The 24,282-nt window shown below is 35.7% G+C and overlaps 1 protein-coding gene across 5 annotated transcripts in view; it reads left to right on the forward strand.

The window, feature by feature from the left end:
* Positions 1 to 24,282, forward strand: part of DMD (dystrophin) — a 2,089,750-nt gene that overhangs the window by 1,364,832 nt on the left and 700,636 nt on the right. For 4 of the 5 annotated variants that reach the window (XM_079122792.1, XM_079122788.1, XM_079122791.1 and 1 more), the window contains one exon: positions 5,479 to 5,587. In XM_079122792.1, the coding sequence (XP_078978918.1) occupies positions 5,479 to 5,587 (109 nt within the window). The remainder of the gene's footprint in view (positions 1 to 5,478; positions 5,588 to 24,282) is intronic. The other variant, XM_079122790.1, reaches the window with a different exon arrangement.

Here is a 24,282-nt window from a genome sequence, read left to right on the forward strand (position 1 = left end):
CACCATATTTTTTAATTATGAGAACAGTTTTGTGATGAGCCAAATCAAAAACTATAGCCTTTCATAAATAATTTCATTTGCTAATAATCATTTGTTGACTCTTTGAAACCTAGGCTTTTGTGGAACAACAGGGATACTACTTAATTTTTAAAACCTACCTCTGCATTTGAAATTACAGTGACCCCTAATTTGCCAGTCTGGAAGTAACAGTGGGTAAGATAACATTTGAAAAAATGGGTAGACTGTTCAGAGTTTATTAATAAAAGGAAAATTGAATATATATATATATATATAATGTTATTTTTCAGATAACCAAAACCTTGTCCTTTAAGCACTGAAATATTTTATTGTAAATATTTTAATGAAAAATTTTATTGACTATCTTCTGTTTTGCTTCATTAAACTATGCATAATATCTAACCAACAATTTTATAGTACTTTACAGTTCATAGAGTTCTTTTCACATAAAACATCTCATTTAGTTTTTCCAACAAAGCTATGAGTTAGGTGGTAGTATTATATCCATATTTCAAGGATGGTAAATCTGAGTGACCTATCTGATTTGCCAAGGATCACACAATCAGCAGTAATGAATTAGAACTGAAATCCAAGACTTAGGATCTAAATTACAATATAATTTGAAATTTTTTAATTTTCAGGGTTGTCACTATAGCATCCATTGCCCTTTTTAATTATATAATGATGCACTTCAGACATGATGAAGATCAGTGCAGATCATTCTTTATTCAGTTGAGGACCAAATGAAGTGGTCAATTTGCTTTTAGAAGTGAGCTTATAAGATAAATATATACCTTTAAATATTAACATTAAACTCAATTTAGTAAGATGCTTAAACTATGAGAAGAAAGTAGAACTCAAACTATCAGAACAGCAAACTTTCATCTCTCTTTGCCACTTTCTCTGGGGTCATATGATTATTAATTAGAAGAGCTGGCAGACCCTCCAGAAGTATTTAAATCAATTTCTGATTTCAATATCCTTCTCTTCTCCCTTCTTCTTTCCTATCTCCCTTTCCCTCTTCTTCTTTCCCTCCATCTTTCTCTCAGAATGTACAGGTGATTTCCTGTTATTTAAATGATGCATGAGTCAGAGTACCATATGTTAACCATATGTTGAACTGTCATCTCTTCATTAAATGACCGTGATTACTACATCTTAGTTATAAACTTTAATTTTTATTGTCTTAGCTCTATTATTTATTATTGTGTTCTGATATCAGCATGGTTACTTCTAGTTCCTCTGAATATTCTGTCCTTGTGAAATTACTGAAACTTCTCAGGGAAACCAAGACACCAAATACATTATTTGCTAGCCTTTTTACATTATTTAATTCTTAATGTTTGGGCTCTGATGTCAGGATGGGATGATATCTTTCACATGTCATGTTCTTCAATTGTAGTTTTCCATACTGATCAGAGACGTGTTTTGTTTACATTTGGGTTCAAACCTGACTTTTTAAGGTATAAAAATAAGTATATTCATTGATATGCTAATAAATATTTAACAACATGCATTCTGAGAAAAAAAAATATTAAGAGCTTTAATTTTACATGACAGCAGGCACATTAGACATAAATAACTTCAAGAGTATAGATGATAGTTTAATTAGGAAGTGATGAATTTTTAGTATTTGTTGCCTTTGGGTATTTTTTTTTAATCAGGAATTGAACCCAGGGGTGCTTACCCACTGAGCCACATCCCCAGCCCTTTTTATTTTAAATTTTGAGACAGGTTCCTGCTAAGTTGCTTAGGCCTCACTAAGTTGCTGAGACTGGCTTTGAACTCATCATCCTCCTGCCTCAGCCTCCTGAGCTGCTCGGATTACAAGCATGTGCCAACATGCCTAGCTATGTTGCCTTTGTTTTAATAGTTTATTTAATTTTAGATTTATACAATTTAATGTTTAATGGTTGTGTTTGACAACCAATACACAGAATTACTAAAATGTGACAATATATCTATTACCACATTCTTTCCTGCTTTATCTCTTTAAAACATGCAGTATCATTTATAAGTATATATTAAATTTATAAAACTGTATTATACTATAAATCTTTTCTTAGCTTTTTAAAAACTCATTGCTGAGTTTTAAAGATCCATCCACATTACTCTATAGCTAACTAGTTTGTTGAGTTTAACTATTACATACCATTCTTTAGCATGTATCCTTCATATTGTTTTCTACCCCCTTAGCATACACCTATGTTGGCCTCCATTCCTTACAATGTCCCAACAAACTTTCTTGTACTTCCTTGTGCCATTAGGAAACTGAGTAAAATTTTTCTGGCATACGTTGATATGAGAATATGATCAGTAGGTTATTGTTGGTTTTTATTTTTTAACATATGCCCATGTTTCTTCTTGGTAATAACCAGCCTCCACTGAAGCTGTAGCTTTATGCTTTATATGAGTCTTGTTTTTCACTTAGCTGCCACATAGTCCATGGCATAGGACATTAATTCAAATACAGTCTGATTAAGAATTATAAAAGCCTAGTAAAATTATTATGCACCTGGAAAATTTATAAGAGATAGTTTAAGTATTCTGTAATTCACATTGTAGAGGAACATACAGTTAACTCTCTTTTCTTACATTCAAATAGCCATATTTATTTAATTGGATTTAAATCAGAAATATTTACTGAACAAACATTATTAGGAAGCTCTAGATTTGGTACAAAGGGGATACCAAACAAGGAATAGATGAAGGGCACATAATCTAACTGGAAAGACACACTGAAAGGATGAACTTAAAAAAGCATCTTGTTATAAAGTTTCTCTTTAATACTTCTCAGATAAAAATCATGCACACACACACATACACACACCCCTTCACCTTTCTCTGTATGGTCAAAGCCTTTGGTCAGATCCAGACCACTTCTCACTCCTATTACCACATTAGTTTCCCAACTCATGTCTCTGCTTCCTTCTGATAAAGACTGCACGCTAAAAAACACAAATCTTATAACATCACTTCTCTACACTAAACACCTCCATCTACTCACTGGTTTTTAGAAGAGAATCTGAAAACCTCATATTATAAGACCTTAATAAATTGTCATTGAATCTGGACTAGCAGTTACATATCATTACTTATAAACTCTGGTCCAGATAACCAGGACAAACTGCATTTTCATGAAAAGATTCAGTGGTTTTTGTCTGTGCTTTTGGAAATGTTCTTCCCTCTGTTAGCAATGTCTTCTTTCCACCTGATCCCCTAAAGTCACATTTCTTAAAAAATAAGTCACCTTTATGAACAAACCCTAGTCATCTCTCAAAACCAATTCATATGTTAGCAATTTAAGTAATCTATTGACCTCTTGAGGCTGAGTTAAACTGTCCCTCCAAGTGTATCTTGTTGAAATCATTATTATTCCACCACAACTCAACTGCAATTTTCTTACATGTCTATTTTCTCCAGAAGATCATGAATGCTTAGTGATCATCTTCATTTTGTAAATTTAGTAACTGGCACAAAGACTGGCACAGAGGAGCAGTTGAGCATTTATTTTCTAGAATAAATAAATGAATGAATGTTTTTATTGAAGTGATTGGCACTAAATTAATCATTAGCACTAAACCACAACATGTATAAAACATTCCAGTTGTTAGGTTGGGTTCATTACCATTCCTATTTACTCAACACCTCTGTAAAGAACTTGTAATTTCTGGCACTTCCAACTCTGAAACTTCAGACTAGAGATGCAGTTTCTGTAATTCATTTTGACCACATCCAGTGTCAATAAAATTATTTGTATTCCCTACAAAATAAACATAGGTATTTACAGCTATATAAAATCACTGCTATTAACGCTCAGTGCACTGGTGAAGTTTTTAAGTGTATACTGTATTAGAAAGGTTTGCTAGTTCTAACTAAAAATTTCAGTCACTGAAAAACACAGTAGAAGTATTTTCTTGCTCAAATGACAGTGTATGTGTCCCTATTCAAGCAGCTTTCCTGCCTGTGTTATTATAGAAACCAAGGTTCCATCCGTCTTTTGGCATTGCCATTGCCTTGGCAGCTTTTCTCAACTAATGTTTCCCAAGAGAATTAAGTTGTATTGCCAATGATATGAAGGCCTATTTTGTTATTTTTCCAAGGATGCTGCTACATAACCAGTGCATTGAAGATACTTAGGTGACTCATTAGGTATAATGGAAACCTTAGGCATTGGTCATGAACAATCAACTTCAGGATCATCTGGAAAACTGTTAAAAATGTATCTGGAAAACTATTAAAAATGTAAAGTCTTGGGCCCCATCCAAGCCCTACTGAATCCAAAATTCTGGAATTGGGACCAAGCCATCAGTGTTTTAACAAGGCCTCCAAGCAATTCTGTTGATTCTCAAGTATGAGAACAACTGCTCTAGGGAATTAGGACTTAATATCCATCCCCAATTCTTGAGAAGGTTTGTCCTAGGACCTTTAGGTCTTCTGCTTCCAGTTAATAGAAAGGTAAAAAAAGAGTCTAGACGTGTGACTCTATTTTGTAAAAGTCTCAGCCCAGAATTGACAGATATCACTTCCACTCATATTCTAGTGGCTATAACTTACCTTTTGTCTGCCCAGTGGTGTGCTGGAGCCAGCCTGTGTTAGCTCAGGAAAGCTATTATTAAGTTTTCAGGCATTTTGTGAGTCATTTGACATTATATTAGTAATTTTAAATTGATCACATTAGGAGTATTTGTACCACAAAAACACAAACACTAAAATCAACCAGAGAACCACTTGTACATATACCAACATGCCACTGGCCGTACACAGTTGGCTGACACCATTGGAAGTTCTGCAGCTGAAATGACCTTTCAAACTTGGACTGTTTTGAGCCAAATTGGCCATACCTTTATACCCTCACTTTCATCGTCATCATTAAGGTGAGAGTATGTGCTTGGAGGACTCAGCTCTCTGGCAGCTGGGAATGTCTCTGAAGGGACTCACAGCTGAAGGATGCCTTCCTATATCATTTCTACCTTCTAGGACAATAGCATTTTCTTGCAGGATCTCTAGGTGGTGTATCCTCATGTCTACAACAGCTTCTTCCTCCTAGAAATTCTGATAAAATTGATTTTGTGCATTAGGACTTTTTAAAAAGTTCTCTGAATAATTCTAGCACTCTCTCCCCCTAGATATTATTTAAAAGAGTCAATCCAAGTGCTGAGAGAGGATTGTTTTTTGTTTGTTTTGTTTTTTACTAATGTTTGCACTCTACTTTTTTAAAACTAAAATCTTGCCTGGAGGAAGACTTTATATGCAGCAATCAATAAATATTTGTAGGGTAGTTGGCTAAAATAATTATAATTCCATCGAAGGGAGATATACCCAGAAGAGTTAATTTAGAAGTAAAATATAATAGAAACCCAATAATATATTCACAAAATGAATTAACTTCAGGAATTAAGTTATTGTCAATGCATTAATCAAATAACAAATCAAATAATATGTGCTTTTCTATTAAAGAAGAAGCTGGAAAATCTGAGTTCTGAGTGGGAAGCAGTAAACCATTTACTTCAAGAGCTGAGGACCAAGCAGCCTGACCTTGCTCCTGGTCTGACCACTATTGGAGCCTGTAAGTATACTATATTCCATTCTATTTTGCTTTAGGTATTTGCTCAAAAGCATGACTATGAGGTGATCCCTGAATGAAAGGAAAAATTATTTTCTGATTCTGCAGATAGGGATAAATCTTGGTGTTATTTGCTATGCAAAAGGTCATAGGGTAGGTACTTTGGAAATTGACTCTGATTCACTGGTTGCATGGCATGGTTTATTGAGGAGCATTCTCTGAACATAGAATTATAAGAGAGGAGGATAGAAAAGAATAGGAAAGGCTGAAACATGATGTGGCTTTAACAGGAAACTCATCTGGTTCTGCAGGAGCCTTAAATCTAGGCTGGCTTTGTAGAACTGACCTGAATTGCAGGGAGAGGCCTCACCTATGTATTCCTGATCCAGTCATAGCCATTGCTCCTGTAAGCAGTGGGAAAACTTGGAAAAACACTCTTCTGAGGCTAGAAGCAATTCCTAGACAGAAAAAATGATGAACAACCAATATGCCTAGCATCCAAGAATGGATATGGGTATGTTGCTTAGGGCCTCACTAAGTTGATAAGACTGGTATCAAATTTGTGATCCTCCTGCCTCAGCCTCCCCAGCCACTGGGAGTAGAGGCATGTGCCACCACACCTGGCTGAAAACAATTTTAAGAGCTCTTCCATTTTTGTTTCAAAAAAAAGAAAAACTAAGCTATGACTACCACAAGCCAACTTGAGAGAGAAAATTTCTTCATTTATCTAGAGCTTTAACTTTTGTTTTTCCTGCAAATATCAAGTTTATTTTATTTCACTTCCTATTGAATTGTTAATAGAATGTATACATAAAATCTCAAAGCAATCTTAGTATTGGCTTTGACTCTTAGGAAAGAAGCCAGAAAAATTATTTGCTGTATCAATTCTATAATTAGGCAGAACCAAAAACATGTTTGGGTGTTTTGTTGTTATTGTTTTGCCTTGTTTACTTTCCACAGATCAAATAATTGAAGTCACTATGAAAGCATGGTGACTGGTTCTTTAGGTGAAGCTGATTTTTATTTTATATCAAGTAGAAATATACTCAACTGAAAGGATCACAGTCAGGGTGGCATAGTCATAATTCAATAGAAGGCATGAATAGTGCTTAGATTAAAAGAGGCCATACAAACTGGGGACAGCACATCTCATGTGCCCCCTGGGGTTTCTCAGCAGTCATCAGAGGTTCACTTAATGACACTGGAGACTTGAAAAGATGTGCAAGCATTATGTTTTTTCTTCAACCTGGAATACTAAAATTGCTATATCAGGGTTTATATTCAACTAATTATGTCAGGTTTATTCCTTTTTATGAGCTGTTATTTTTGGTTCTCTCAGCACATATGCAGTTTGTCCCTCTATAATTTATTGGTGTTTGTTCTCTAGTTGTCTCTGGTATTTTGGGCCTCATACTCTGTAATCCTGTGAAGATATTGTGCTCCAGTGATTTTTTTTTTTTTTTATAAACTTGTTGAATTCTAAACTTAGGGGCTTATGCCCTCCTTTAAGCCACTACCCACATGGTAGCAAGGTTCAAAAGCCTGAGCACAGAAATCTGGTTAACATGTAATATCCCTAAAGGTAATGCTGGTGTTTGTAATGGAAAATATAAAGTTCCATTTTGATTTCCAGCAACATATATGTTTCATCCACTCCAGTATTTAATAGAGTCACTTCTATGTAATGGGCAGCAGACTAAGGCACCTCAGACCTACTGAATCACAATCTGCATTTTAATAGAGTCCCCAGGCAATTTGTGTGCACACTAAAATTTGAGAAACAGTTATAGAGAACAAGAAATCAGGATAAGAGGGAAAGGGAGCGGGTTGAGGGAACAATTGTCTAATGTGTGGTCAGGTAAGTTACTTGTATTAAGAGAACATTTGAGAACCTCAGAAAGGTAATGTAAGTGAAGCAGTGAGACATGTGTACATCTTCATAAAAGATTCCAAGCAGAGAGAGAACAGCCATAGCAAAGACACTGAAGTAGTAGGAAGATGAAGGAATATCAAGGAGACCAGTGAGACTCTAGCAGAAGGTTTCTTGCCTTTCCTCCACTCCATCCATGTTGCTACCAGTAGGAAGAGTCTGGGTGTGTTCTCAGTTCCAAGCTATTGTTGATAGTTGGTGGAGTTGTGGCCAGAGCTGGAGAAGAACAAAAAATAAAAGGGAATTTTCTGAAAAGCAGGGGCAAACTGACACAGAGCTGGGCATAAAGTCAAAATGTTAAACACAAAAATGTTGAATGAAAAGAATCAACAGGGAGTCAGAACCCGAGCTGCTTTTATTCCAATAAGACTTTTTCTTCCATATGGTTGTTTAAACATCAGACTTAAGAATTGTTTGCATTCCTGACTTTGTGGCACTTACAAAACTAATCTGAAATAAATACAATATAAAACTCCAATTTGTAGTATGGTTCTGATATATGATGATTATTTCATGTACTATATTACAATACAGTAGAATTTATAATTCATCATAATGTCTTTCTATTGTGCTCCTACTGTTGCATGCATAACTTCTTTTACATTTGTTTCTTTCTTCTCAAAAGTAATTGCAAAGTACATATGGCTATACACAGCTTATTAAGTGTTAAGTAACCCAAAGTTTAGAAGGGAAATAGCTAGATTAAGGACATACAGCTGGAAAGAAAGAGAACCAGGATCCCAATACAAGTGTGTCCAGTTCCAAAGCCAGCGTTTTGTTTTGTTTTATTGCTGTAACTTGCACTATCTCTCTGTTCAAGAACCGAATGGAAATTCCAGATACAGAGGCAGGTAGCCAGTAGTTAATTTAATTTAACTCACTCTTGGATGTATGGGAAGTAAAAGTGATATGTTTGTTTTTTCTACTTAAGGAGTAGCAGAAATCAATTTATTCCAGATTTCTTAGAAGACTAGATCTCTGAACTTGGAGTAATCATTGAAATTATCATCCAGTTTAATATTTTTCTTTTGTTTGTGTGGACACTGAGAACCAGTGTGACTTTTGAAAAACACTAAACCAAGCTCCCTTGTGACTGTTTACCTAAATTATATAATACGATACAGCAGTCCTGCCTGAGCTGTATAAATTGTTTAAATTGTTAATTGCAGGACAATGGGAATGCTGGAAACAAACTTCTGCAATTATTGTTCCTTGGATACCTGGGTGTAACAATTATATGTTGTTGCATAAAACCACCCCAAAACTTAATGATTTAGAATTATTACTTGCTCATAATTCTGTAGATCTGCAATTTTTGCTGTGATTAGCTGGATAGTTAATCTGATGATCCTGATTGGTGCTATCTATGTGAATGCCATTATCTGGCAACTGAACAGGATCTAGATGGTCTAAAGTACCCACATTCAGATATCTGACAGCTCTTGGCTAGAGAACGTCAGTCCTTCACAAGGCCTCTCATCCTCCAGTAGGCTAGACTCTGGCTTTGTTATATAATGTTTTAAGGACAGCCTTCCAAGAGGAGGATGGTGGAATACTTCTTGATGTTTATCTTTGAAATTTATACATCACTTCTGCTACATTCCATTGGTCAAAGCAAGTTGAAAGGTCAGCCAGATTCCAGGGGATGAGAAATGACTTCATTTCATGAAAGTAGAACTGCAGTGTCACATTGAAAAAGGCGTGCAGGGACTACTAGGACAGGAGGCTTTATGATAGCCCTCTTTATACACAAACCACTACATTGGGGGAAGGAAGGAAAAGTGGACACAGAAGTGTTGGTCTGCACCCAATACTCTGTCAGTGATTTTCAAATTTTACCATCCATTAAAACCACCCATTTCTGATTAGAGCAAGATTGTTAGGCTTCAAGCCTAGAGTTTCTAATTTAGTAGATGTGGGGTAAAATTTACAACTCTAAAAAGTTCCCAGGTGATGTTGATGCTGCTGACACAGGGACTACACTTTGAAAACTCCTGCCATGGGTCTACTGAAGGTAGGGAAGAAGGAATTCATCTCTATTGCTGTATGCACCTGAGTGGGATTCCAGTGGGATCCAGTGCTATGAATGTCATAGGGAACTACTTGTTATTTCAGCACCTTTACTCCCTGCCTTTCCCCACCAAGTCTTGTAATTTGGCAGTTCAAGGCAGTGGATAGCAAATGAACTAGGCAGTATTTGCCCAGCCAAGAATTGTGGGAAGATAGTCATATGAAGTTTCTCTAGATAAGATAATAAACATTTAGCTAGACAGGACTTTGCCTGGGTCTGAAGGCCGACATGACAGATGGAGGCAAAGAGCCAACACATCTGGTTGTAAATGTCAGTTTGAATCCTTTCTTATCCACACAGTGCTGGACCTGAGAACACTCATGTTCTGTAGAGCCCCATTTAGCATTTTTGAACAAAATTGTATATAGAACATATGTAATATGAATATTCCAAATCAGAATATTGATTCAAATGTCTCAGAGTAATAGCTATGAAAATGAATTTACCATTTGTATAGAGACATATAGAAGTTCCAGTTGATAGAAGTTTCTGTTGATTAAACACTGGTAAAACCATCTCTTCCTATAATTAATTTTGGAAAGAGAGCACATCTCAAGGGTAAGTAGGGAACTGCAGCATTAGAGGTCAAGAATCCTACTTTCTAATCTCAGTTGCTCTATGAACTAAATAAGGGATCAACACGCTCTTTCTGTAAAGGGTCAAATGATAAATACTTTAAGCTTTATGGGTCACACCATCAACTCTGCCATTGTGTACTAAAACTAACCATACCATAGACAGTACATAAATAAAGGGACACTGTCCCTGTTCCAATAATACTTTACATACAGAAACAGAGTAGGTAGGTCAGATATGGTCCTTAGAGACCTATCCAAATTCCCTTAGCACTTAGCCTTCTCGAAAACCTAAGGCTTCTAGCAACAACTACCTCTAAATTGCCTGGGTGCTTTCTCTGGACAGAAAAAAAGTTTGCCTACTTATAGAACAGGTTGGAAGTGCTGGGGAGGGAACAGCAATTGACCACCAATGGAGGAAAGTTGGTGGATAAATATCCAATCTCCTTCCCTCCCTTGAGTAGGAAACCTTTGAGGTGTGAAGTTTCACACCAAAAGTCTCCAGTGACCTGAGCTTCAGTTGCCTGCAGTAATAGCCTGCTTGTTTGCATGTCCTGTATAAGGTTCTTACCTATTAGTTTTTTATGATTAACATTTTTATAATAGATACTTTATTTTTTTTCTCTTTTTATTGTAAAGAAATGGGGTACAACTTGTTTCTCTGGTTGTACATGAAGTAGAGGCATACCATTTGTGTAATCATACCTTTACATAGGGCAATGATGTTTGACTCATTCTATTTCCTTCCCCCACCCCTCCCACCCCTCTTTTTCCTCTATGTAGTCCATCCTTTCTCCATTCCTGCCTCCCTCCCACTCCCCATCATGTATCATCATCCACTTATCAGCAAGATCATTTGTTCCTTGGTTTTTAGGGATTGGCTTATCTCACTTAGCATGATATTCTCCAACTTCATCCATTTACCTGCAAATGCCATATTTTATTCTTCTTTATGGCTGAGTAATATTCCATTGTGTATATATACCACAGTTTCTTTATCCATTCATCTATTGAAGGGCATCTAGGTTGGTTCCACAATCTTGTTATTGTGAATTGAGCAGCTATGAACATTGATATGGCTGCATCACTCTAGTATGCTGATTTTAAGATCTGCAAGCAATCAACAGATATATGAAAAATGTTCAACATCTCTAGTAATAAGAGAAATGCAAATCAAAACTACACTAAGATTCCATCTCACCCCAATTAGACTGGCAATTATCAAGAATACAGGCAACAATAGGTGTTGGAGAGAATGTGGGGGAAAAGGTACACTCATACATTGCTGGTGGGGTTGCAAATTAGTGAAGCCACTCTGGAAAGCAGTGTGAAGATTCCTTAGAAAAGTTGGAATGGAATCACCATTTGACCCAGCTATCCCACTCCTTGGCCTATACTCAAAGGACTTAAAATCAGCATACCTATTCTATTCATTTCCCTCCTCCTCTACTATGACTTTCTGAAACCACCTCTCAGTTAAATTACTGAAAACTGTCTCAAGGTCTGCTTCTGCTCAAGGTGAACTGAAAACAACAGGTATTAGAATCAGTGTCACAATTATACATTTTAAATGAGTTTTGTAGTGATTTCCATTGCACAGATGAGAAAATGGAGTCATAAAGATTGATAATTGGTCCAAGTTTACAAAGCAGGTAAGCAGAGTGGACATTCAAAGCTAAGTCTCTGTGATTGCAAAGTTTATATACTATAATCAGTACTCTATCTCAAGCAGTGATTTATTTATCTTTATTTGAATTTGAAGGCTATATTTAAATTAAATATCAAATACACAGAAGGTTATTTTTACATTTATTATTTGAATTTCACTTACCAGAGTTGAATAAAGCATCCCAATGCCATTTCAAAGTTATTTTAAATATCTAGACAGTTTAAGAAAAACATGAGGTTAATTGCAGTTTAGATGCAGTCTTGGCATACTACTATTTATTTGTTTGGCTTTAATTATGAGAAAATGATTATTTTGAAAATGGCCTTCATTCATCTGCAATGATCATAAGAGAAGAAAGTTGTCAATTAGTTCACACATTCATGTTCCCTTCTTGCATAGAGATCCCTCTCAGACACCTAGGAAGAGGTAGTGCCACTCAATTTTAGACTATTTCCAGGTTATTTTGAAGCCTAAAGCAACTACAGAGATTTTCCAACTCTTGGCATTAATACCTAATTTTAAAAAAACATATTTGTATGCATCTGCTAGGTGAAAGTGTTGGAAGTATAATGAGATGTGTCACCCTGTACAAAGAGAAATGACCATAGTAAGCCCTGCCTGTGAGGTCTCAGTATTGCTCCCATTTATCAGAAAGGAATCTTTCTCTTTAGGTAGTTGTGGAGGGAGTGGTGGTGTCCTGGTTCAGAGCCAGTTCCTTCAACAATGTTTCCTGGTTAGTAGGAAAGGCACAATAATGCATAATTGTTAACATCCTGGACCATGATAGACTTTGAAAGCTCCAGATTTTCCATGTTAATTACTCATTTTGTGATAATTAATTTCCCTTTCTTCTCCCTCTCTTAACCTTTAGGCAGTTTTATTGGTTGGTTACTAGTTGGGCTTTGGGGTCTGAACTGGCAAAGAAAGAGAAGCTCTAATCCATCACCTCTAATGCTTGTTGGAAGCATTCCTGGAAGTTGGGGGGTAGGAGAGAAGACTAACACCAATGGCTAAATAAAGCATTCTGATCATTAGAGTTATTCAATTACCCATTTCTTCAATTTTAACAGAAATAAAGTGTTGATTACAGTAAAATTACCTTAACCCTCTTAATGCTATGTAACTTCCTGCAAGAAAGGACCTTCGCTTAAAATCACTACATATGATAATATTAATTGTCATATCATCACGGAAAATTTGAACTACTTCAACAAGTTCACAAGAATAGGTGTTCTATAGTTCACTGCAGAAGGTTTCAGCATGTATTCCTAATGTTTCCTGAAACTTCACTGGAGATTTTTTAAATTGAATATAACTTTACCTTCAAAGAAAGAGGATTCCAAAAGAAAATTGTAGCAGTTTTACACTTAAATTGTAGATTTTAAGATTGTAGTCTGAAAGGCATTTGAGAGGTCATTCATTCTTCCCCACTATCTCTGGTAAAAGCTCCTTCTCTCAGAAGCAATCTTCAGAAGGCTAACCGCCTACTCTCTCCTTAATGAAGAGCAGGTAGAGTTCCACCACTGCTGTTATACTTGACTTTCAACTGCCTAATCCAAATTTCAGTTACTGGCTAAATCAATGTTTTTAAGTAAGAATAGAACATTTCTGCTGACTGTTCATGTAGACAATGCTCATTCATTCTCTAAAGTCTGTTATTTAATCTTCCTTCAAGCTTTCCTTTGCTAGCATAAATCAGGTAAATCCTCATGACCTGTCAATAGAAAAGCTGTTTCTCAAATGTTTTAAAAATTAGGGCCCCCTGCCCTCCCAGCTTTGTTTGCCATATGGTTTTTCTAATGTGGGCTTCAGAGTTGGACTTTGTTCTGTAATTATAGGTCTACTCATAACTCAGTCACATTACTAAATCTATAGACCCTTTTCCTACATTTCTATTCTGCTCCTATGTATATCCAATTTTTATTTAAAGACCTGCACATAATAGACATTCAAGTAACATACTTTGATCAAATGAACAAGTACATTTATTTTAGAATTGGATCAAATAAATCATCCTTCCCATGTAATTATAATACCAGGATAATTAAGTGATTATATGCTTTTCTAACTGTTAGGTGGCAGAATCTGAACCCAGTCCCACATCTCCCAAGTTTGATTTCAGTGCTCATCAATGTTCTTAAATATCTCAACTTGGTTTTTTATTTTCTGGTGACATGTAGCTGAAAGTAGGCTTATCTTCACAATCCAAATGGTAACTCCTATTTTTAAAAAACTATATAACTCATCAAATAGGAATATTAATTGATTTGGTGGAAATTATCAGGTCAGATTTCACCCTCATCTCATTCATAAACTTTTTTTTCTCAACTGTGTCTTGATACCCAATTTGAGAACCTCTGCCTTTCATGCTCTCTTCCTCTTAAAATTTATGCAGTTTATTATTCTATCATCTTCATATTTTTAAGAAAATTCATTTCAATCTCATTTCCATGGTGTTTGCAAACCCATGATGAATGCATTAGATAGACTCTTAATCTAGGTATCATATTTAGGTAAAATTGCTAATAGCACTGACTCTGCCAGTGCCTAAATTACAACATAGACCTCGATAGAATAAAAGTAAAAATAATGTCTTCAAATCCTGCTTTTGGAATAAGTATCATGCCCCCCCCCAAAAAATAAATCACTGTTTTGCAACTTTTACAAGGAGAAACTAAATAACATGCTGCTATGAATGTAGGAAACAATGTTGAAAATAAAACAAATTATCCAATATTTATTGTCACCTTTGTTTCTCTGGATCATTCTTTATTGTCAGAAAAATTTATGAATCAAAGATATAAATGAACTTTCTGTAACAATAAGGGTTATAAGTGGGGAAGGTACTTTTCCTTCTCATATTGAAATGAGTGGGTGATTTGCTTGATTATTAGCTACTTTTTTACTCTATGACAGTCATTTTTGCTTATTTAGTCCAGCATGATCAAAAAAGAAATTTTATTATTTTCCCTGTTGATTCCTACTTCTCTAGGTGAAATATGCCTTTCTTTTTTCAACCTGCACTCTGTGTTTAAAAAATAAGGACATAACTCAGAATTGAATTGTACACTTTGATTTGAGATATTTTTCAAGGTCAGGACCCAGTTTCACAAGAAATTTTATTTTTTCTAATACAGCTGACATCCACTCCCACCAGCTGAAAGACAAACTTGTCTAATAAAGCTTTCAGATTCAATTTGCTGTCTGCATACAGCTTGAGGAATCTCTGGAGGTCACTCACAGCATGTGCTGCAACCCCAACAGGGAGAAGTAATGAAAAGATTCTGGTTAAAAAGCTGACACTACCCCTTCCAACATCCTTGAATGTGAATATAATAAGCAACTTTATAGACGCAAATCTCTATGATTCTGGGGATTTCCATCTTGATCTCTGACTCCAAGGAACATTTGAATACATGCATTTGTATCTATTATCTGGATGAATAAATGCTTCGTATTGAGCATATTGAAGAAATTGTGCTTTAACAACAAAGGTCTGATGTAAATCAGGCAAAACAACATTGTCACTTTGTGTTTAACTCAGTTAGACTGTCTCTAAGGTCTCACAGTCTGCTTCTATTCCAGTAATACACAGGCATATCTTAGCTGTTTTCAAAAATAATGCATGCTTTCATTTCAGTTATTCCCTCGACTTTTGCATTGACCCAAATATATCTAATATTTGTCTTAGAGCTAACATGAGTTAATGCCTTTGCTTTATAGCAGGCATTTTGCTAAATATTCTTTGTGCATTGTTCTGTTGATCCTTACAACCCCTTACAAGATAGGTGTCACATTATTTTTATTTGTTTACCATAGGAGGAAACTAGAGCCTAGAGAAAATTGTTATCCCCAGATACTCAGATATTAAGTGGACACAGCATGGCCCTGAACTCATATCTTTCTAAAGTTCGTGCCTGTCTTTGCCCTTTATATTCAACACTCTGGGTCTTTTTCACACAGACTATGAATACAAGCTCCATACATTATAGACTTAAGTCTACCATATTGTTCATGCTTTCAAGCATGTTTTTTAAAATAAAATTCAACAACAGTACTCTCTCCTGATCCTCCTCTCTGTCATGACATCCAAATCTTACACTAAAGCTATGTTGGTGGATTTAGGTCTTACATAGTAGCACTCTTGAAGTTTAATGCTAACCTCAGAGCTGTGGAAGTGATTTCTGAAAAAAGAAATATGTAGTTTCTTTTATTTCTTTCCTTTTTTTTTTCTTTTTGTGGAAGATAAGAGCTCATCAGGATGGAAAAAGACAGTGAGATGATAGGCCTGATTTTCCCACAGTGTTACTATTTAGCTTTATTTATTCTTCCAGTTTTATATCTGTCAGTCCAAGGTCAAACAGCCAGTACAGCAGCAGAATTATAAAAAATAGATCTGGAAAATACTAAAAGGTACCATAGTCCAGTGTCCTGATGTAATTCGAAATCAATTAAAGAGATATATTTAAACAGTACTTGATTCAATCTCTTCTTAAAGACCTGCGCAACCCCTTTGGTAAACTCTTCTGTGTTCAGACCTGATTTTCCAAAGTATTCCTTAGTGTTTTCTTTGTTCAGTAGCTGTGGTGAATAAGTGGACCACATTGTCTACTACAGCATGAAATCATAGAAATGTATATTGGCTGGGACTTCATCCAGTCAAGCATACAAACCATCTCTTCTGGAAAGCCTGTCCTTCAGCCCTGACAGGTAGATGTTCCTCCAAAACATCCCCATACTTCCCTTTGCCTCCCATCTCCAATTTCAACCAGCCAGCAGCCCTCCCCAGTTTTATACTTCACATGAATTTCACTTGATGAAGGGATTGTGTGCTTAAAAGATACAAAAAGTTACTGGTCTAGGTGATACTGAAATTTCTGTGAAAATAAAGGAGAGCAAAGTTAACAGCAGTGTTGGAACTCATCAAAATGGAAATTGCTAACCTTTCAACTAGCCGGTGTCCTGCCTAAGCATGGACTGGAATATATTTTTCTTATCTGGATAAATCTGAAGCAGTATAGTAAAACCATTGTGAACTGAGGCAGCAGATGTAAGTGGATTAAGATGGATGCATGAACAGACCTGAGGGGGCAGACAAAATGAGGTTAGTAGTAAGCCATGCTAAGAGAGATGCATACTCAAGGAATAAATTGGACATGGCAGAATAGCTAAATGAATAAGAAGGTTAGTCAGACTTCCACACTGAATATCAACTAAGAGAAGTTATGACTATAGTTAGAAAACCAGAAATTGAGGGAAAAAACAAAGCACCAAAATCTATATGATCATAAATAATAAAATTCTTTACATGTACATATTATCTATTTTGATATCAAAAATATTCCTGAAGAATGAAGATTATCATTTTGCTGCAGTTGGAGAAACTGAATAAGAGGAGTCTTGAGACAGAAGTTTTTCTTTTATTTCTAGCCCATTGTTCTTTTAACTACAGTAGTGAGAATAGAAATTCATTTATCAAATCAGAGCACACTGTGATTAGAGGATGTCTTTTGAAGACTATATGATGTAATTTGAGGCAAATAAAAAAATCCTCATTTATAGAGTAATTAATTTATTGAACTCACTGTTTCAGCAAGTGATATAACTTAATAATGTAAATCACTTCAAAAAACTTTTAGATCAGAAGTTTGCAGTCTTTTTATTTTTAAGGAAAGAAACAAATAGTAAATACATTTGGCTTTCCAGGTCAGAAAGTACCCATCAAAGTCATTAAACATTACTACTAAAATGCAAAAGCAGCCATGGACACCTATTAAATCAACTACAGCTGTATTTCAATAAAATTTACTTACAAAAATAGGTGGTGTGTTAGTCAGCTTTTCATCGCAGTGACCAAAACAATTGACAAGAACAACTTAGAGGAGGAAGAGTTTATTTTGGGGCTTTTCAGAGGTGTCAGTCAATAATTGGCTTATTCTTTTCCTCTGAGCCCAAGCTGAGGCAGAACCTCATAGTGGAGAAAAACTGTTAAGCTCATGGCAGCTGGGAAGCAGAGAGACAGAGAGAGAGAGAGAGAGAGAGAGAGAGAGAGAGAGAGAGAGAGAGAGCAAGTGAGCTGCCAAAGGCACAGCTCCAGTGGCCTACCTCTTCCAGTCACACCCTACCTGCTTATAGTAATCACCTAGTACAGTAGACCTTTCAAATATTAATCCATCAAATGAATTAACCTAATGATTAGTTTACAGCTCTCATAATCTAATCATTTCACCTCTGATCATTGCTACATTGTCTCCTGAGCTTTTCAGGGACAACTCATTCAAACAATAACAGGTCATTTGACAGATTTGGCCCCTGCTTTAGATAAATACCTACTGATAGATTCATATTATCTAGTAAAAGTAATATAAGTTATTGAGTATATTTCTCTAATTGTTTTATTTTGTTTCTCTGATATCTTTAACGCTTCTCCTATGGAGAAATGTATTCCTTACCCACAGTGTTTTTATTTCTTATTCAGAAACAAGAATATTATTTATCTAGCTTAGGACAGAAATTTTAAATCCATTCATGGTAAGAATGAAGAGATGACACACCTTTTGGTACAACTCTTAAGAGAGTGCTAGCACTTGTAAAAACATAAATAGTAGTTATTTAAATGGACTTAAGCTAAAACATCTTTCCTCACTTTGGAGAATATTTTTCTTTCTCAGCAGCAAAAATACAAAAAGAAGATAGCAAAATTTAGCTTTTCTTACCTTTATGGAAACAAGTCCCATATATTTAATTATCAAAGCAACACGCTATATACCTGCATAGAGGTAATCGTTTCTATATCATGTGAATTTAATTACTGCTCATAGTTCTAGAGATGACAATACTATACATCACATCTGAGCTTTCTTTGAACTTTGTTAACACACTTCACAAAGGTGGAATGATCTCTCTCAGTAGCATCATAGATCAACAGAAAGGAGCTGTGATAATGCCACCTCAACTGAGTAATACTTAAATTAAGAACTAGTGGGAAAGAGACAAACTATATGGTTAGAATAAGCAGATGTCATCACCATTGGTGAGATGAGAAGTCATTTCCAATACACTCTTTTACTTAATGGTGAAGTTTCTTTCTCAATTTGGAGTTATGTATTTGCTACTTTAATTTGACAGTATGCTAATATGAAAATATCTTTGGAAACTTAATCAGGGTCCCTCTTTGTGCTAGATGCTAGGAATACAACATTGATCAAGATAAAGATGATTCTTGGACTCACAAAAAGTACAAATATTAAGTAACTATATATGACAAATACTAGCATATAAAACACTATGAAAAAAAACAGGAGAATTTAATTTACCCAATCTGAAATGGTGTAATAGAGGAATGTCAATGAAAGCTTTCTGCAAAATGATACTTTGAAGATGTGATTCTAAAGGTGAATAGATGTTCCTAAGCAAACAAGTAGGAGGAGAGTATTCAAGCCAGAAAAAAACAGTACAAGTAAATGTTGGAGATGAAAAGGAACCTGGTACTTCCTAAATTATACCAGTATAGCTGAAGTATTGAATTGGGATCATGAGTGGGTGAGGAAAGATATTTCGGGAGGAGGGAATGGCTAAGGCTGAAAATGCAGGTATGTTCTCAGATTGCTTTTTAAGGCATGCTAGAAAGATCAATCACATTCTATTTAAGGGAAAACTAAGAGCCATTGAAGAGGTGCAATGACTGTATTTGGATTTTAGAGGGATGCTTTAGCTAAAGAATAAAGAAGGGACTGGATGGAAGCTACAGTGAAGGCTGTAACAATTCACTTGGGAGACAATGACCACCTGAACTAGGGAAGTAAGAGAGGGAATGGAAACAAAGTGCAATAGATTCAAGAGACTCTTTAACATAGAAACAACAGGAGCTAGTAATTGACTAGACACAGAGGGGAGAGAGATCAATAACTCAAATAAATTCTCACATTCCTGGCTTGAAAAACTGGGTAGATGATAGTGGAAATTACTAAAACATGAACTACTATAGGAATCAGAGGCACCATGAGTTCAATTTTAGACATCCTGGTTTTAAAATGTTTGCAAGACCACTAAGTAGACTAGTCATATTAGTCAGGAGAAAAGTTTAGACTAAAAGTATGGATGTCACAGTTATCAGCATATATGATAAAACATCAGTGAATTTGTACCAGTGAGATCACCTGGCAAGTGTATGAAGAATGTGAAGAGTAGAGGGTGTAGGCCAGAACCCTGATGAATTCCTACATGTGGCATCCAGAGAAAAGTGAGGCAAAAGAGACTGGGAAGGAATAGCCATATTCAGAAGCAGAAAACCAATAGAAGAATGAAGCCAGACTTTCAAGAAGTTTCTTTCAACATGGGTATAGAAAGGATAGAGGGATTAGAGAATAAGATTTCTCCATGGTTGTTTTGCCAGGCAGATGATATGAAAGCATATTGGAGCAATGGAATTAATAATACCTAAAAAGTACAGTCAGGGGATGTGGATGTAGCTCAGAGATAAAGTTCTGGCCAACATGTGTGTGGCCCTGGGTTCCATTCCAGGATTATACACACACACACACACACACACACACACAAACACAGAGAGAGAGACAGAGAGAGAGAGAGAGAGAGAGAGAGAGAGAGAGAGAGAACGAACAGCCAATAACAGCTATAGGATTGGCTGAAGTAATGAACCATAGCATCTAAACTGGAGAGAGCAATAGGTATCAAGTAAAGGGAGAGAATTCAGGAGAATATTTATCTCTAGGGATACAGAGGAGATTGTGTTATTGGGGCACAGGGGCAAATTCTCAAGTTTTGGAAACACCTTATTTCTTGATTGAGGTGGTATTACATTTTTTTAGAACAGCAAGAAGGCAGTGGAGCATTTTAAACAAAGTCCTGTCATCAAGGTTGTATTTTGAAAGGATCACACAGCCACACTATGTAGGAGAGAAAGAATGTAGTTTTGTATTACCATATCATTTAACATGAAAGCCTTGAGAGTGTTAAGAGTGAAAGAGGGACCTACCAATCACATGGACACATTATAATTATTCTTTAAACTTATGTATGTGTTCTATGCAATCATCTATAGGTAAGAAAAAATCTAAATCTCACTGTTAAAGGAAAAATTCTTCCAAAACATCATCATCACAATTGTAACAGTTGCTTCTGATGCCTGCAGTCACATGTCCTTGACCCACCACTGGTTGTGACTGTATCTACAGTGGACACTCTTACATTCATTCAGATTTGTCTTTAACTGACAGCATCCCATGTCAGAGGAAGGACTCCTATATTTCACTTACTGTCTGAAGGATTTCTCTGACATGCCAGGAACCCAGAAGTTTTGTGAGTTAACCCAGCTTGGAACCAGTGGTGAGTGAGCATTAAACCAATGGCAATAGGAGGCCCTGAGACAATTTTAACTGGGATTCTTTTAGGAAGGCAACTCAGGGAAGCTTTCTCTACACTTCTTGTGAATATAGAAAGGTTCTAGAAAAATCCAGCCTCAATTTTCCATAGTAGTGACCTTGATAATGCATATTTGATTGGAATTTCTTCTTCCTCTGTGTGTTTTAGTTCTTCATTCTTGCTTCCTGGGGATCAGCTCCCCCCCAAAAAAAAACTACCTATGTCAAGTCTTTGACCGGACTCTGTTTTCAGGGAACCTAAAGACAAAAGTGGGAAAATGAAAGGGACCAAGAAAGGAGACAGCCATAACATGAAAAAGTTTCCTGACATAATTGCAAATGTCATTGCCTAGCCTGCAGTTCCACTTAGATGTCTTAAAAGTAAATTCATCTTCTGTCATGAAAAGAATGAACTTTTTCTGTTAATGCCTCCTTTTTTCAGTTCTTGTAGCATCACTAGTAAGCAAACCTCTGGTGTCATTCTTGATACCCTCTCAATCTCATTCCTCCTGAATAACCATCATGAAGTTCAGTTGATTTTTTTCCCCTCCTAAATATTTTTGAGACACAACAGGGAGGTATTTGTTCTTTTTATCATGGATGCAAAGAATGAGATCTACAGACAGTGGAGGATAGAATAAAGTGACAATTTCTTTCTTTCTTTAAACAAATAAATACAACTCCCACATGGGAGGCATCTCAAATGAGGAAACACCTGAGTTGCTGTTGTCTAGGGGTTTATGTGGAGCTGCTGGAGGTGACCTTTAAAGCTATCAGCTAATAACTTTGGAGGAGAGTAGTTTCTTTGTTCCATCAGAGTAAGATACTTGATCATATGTCCCTACCCTGGGTATTGTTCCTTATCAAGTTTCTGAAATTACACAGGACAATTAGATAAGACTCTGTACAGAGAGGGAGCTCGTGAACCAGGGTAAGTCTTCTATAAACAAGGGAGTCAAAGGGGAGTGGGATGAGTAGTGGTAGTGAGAGAGGAGGTATGTCCGATTGCTGTGGCCAGAGTTTCCAGTACTATATTGAATAGAAGTGGTGACAGAGGGCATCCCTGTCGTGGTCCAGTTTTTAGGAGGAATGCTTTCAATTTTTCTCCATTGAGAATGATGTTGGCCTTGGTCTTAGCATAGATAGCTTTTACAATGATGAGGTATGCTCCTACTATCCCTAGTTTTTAGTGTTTTGAACATGAAGAGGTGCTGTATTTTGTCAAATGCTTTTTCTGCATCTATTGAGATGATCATATGATTCTTGTCTTTAAGTCTATTGATGTGATGAATTATGATTATTGATTTCTGTATGCTGAACCAGCCTTGCATTCCTGGGATGAAACTCATTTGATTGTGGTATACTATCTCTTTAATGTGTTTTTGTATGCAATTTGTCAGTATTTTATTAAGAATTTTTGCATCTATGTTCATCAGGGATATTGGTCTGAAATTTTTTTCCTTGATGTTTCTTTGTCTGATTTTGGTATCAGGGTGATACTAGCCTCATAGAATGAGTGTGGAAGGGTTCCTTCCTTTTATATTTCATGGAATAATTTGAAGAGTATTGGTATTAATCCTTCTTTGAAGGTCTTGTTGAACTCAGTTGAGAATTCATCTGGTCATGGTCTTTTCTTTCTTGGTATGCTTTTGATGGTGTCTTCTATTTTATTGCTTGAAATTGATCTGTTTAAATTGTGTGTGTCCTCCTGATTTAGTTTTGGTATATCATATATCTCTAGAAATTTGTCAATGTCTTCGAGATTTTCTATTTTATTTGAGTATGAATTTTCAAAACAGTTTCTAATTGTCTTCTGTATTTCAGTAGTGTCCATCGTGATATTTCCTTTCATCATGAATTTTAGTAATTTGAGTTTTCTCTCTTTCTCTTCATTAGTGTACCTAAGGGTTTATCACTTTTATTTATTTTTTCAAAGAGCCCACTTTTCATTTAGTCAATGTTTTGAATTGTTTCTTTTGTTTTAATTTTACTGATTTCAGCTCTGATTTTGTTTCCTGTGTTCTGCTGCCTTTGGTGTTGATTTGTTCTTCTTTTTCTAGGGCTTTGAGATGTAATGTTAGGTCATTTGCTTGTTGACTTTTATTCTTTTAATGAATGAACTGAATGCAATGAAATTTCACCTTAGCATTGCCTTCATAGTATACCAGAGATTTTGATATATCGGTGTTCTCCTTTACCTCTAAGTATTTTTTATTTCCTCCCTGATTTCTTCTGCTATCCATTCATCATTCAATCACATGTTATTTAGTCTCTAGGCACAACCCCCTTTTTTTAACCTTAAAAATCTTGACCAAGCATTCATAATGAGCTCATTTTTAATAGATCCTAGCCTAACGTACAACTACTCTTAAGTTTTTTACCTGATTATATTTTTCTTTATTGCTGTTACCATTCTCTAAAATTATTTGAAAAATGTATTTTTTTCCCATCTCTTCCCTATCAGAATGTAAACTTCTTGAGGCCACTGACCATGTCATGTTTACCATTGTATTCCCTCTTTCTATAATGCAAGACCAGGTAAGCTCTAAGAAAGTATGTTGTAAAATGATTCTCACTTCAGTAATGGATGTTCATACTGGATGATGCTTCTACCTTTTTTAGTTCATTCCATATGGAATTTCTATCATTTTGTCAAAATTAGGTTTTATAATCTGATTATTTCTCCTGTCTTTGTGGCATATCTGTCTACATATTTTCCTAAGCTCTCTTTTTCTTATACTTTTCCCCCAACATCCTCTCTACTACAAATTACACTCAGAACAAGATTGGAATCACTTTTCATTGATTTTTATGTAAGTACTTTGAATGACAATGCCATATGGTGAACTTTGAACCTCCTGCAAGTTCATTGTTTACTTTGAAAAAAATTACTCATCTTCTTCCTGAATCCACTGGTAAAATTTATGCTCACACAAAAAGACAAAATCTGTAGAACAAAAACTGTCTATCAGAAGTATTTGTTTTGATTTGATTTTTGGACTCAAAAGTATGACAGAAATTTTTACAGTGGGGGAGTTTTGAAGTATTTTTATCATTAAACCCAATTTTAAAC

Source organism: Sciurus vulgaris, assembly GCF_902686455.1.
Source record: "Sciurus vulgaris genome assembly, chromosome: X".
Classification (NCBI taxonomy): Eukaryota; Metazoa; Chordata; class Mammalia; order Rodentia; family Sciuridae; genus Sciurus; species Sciurus vulgaris.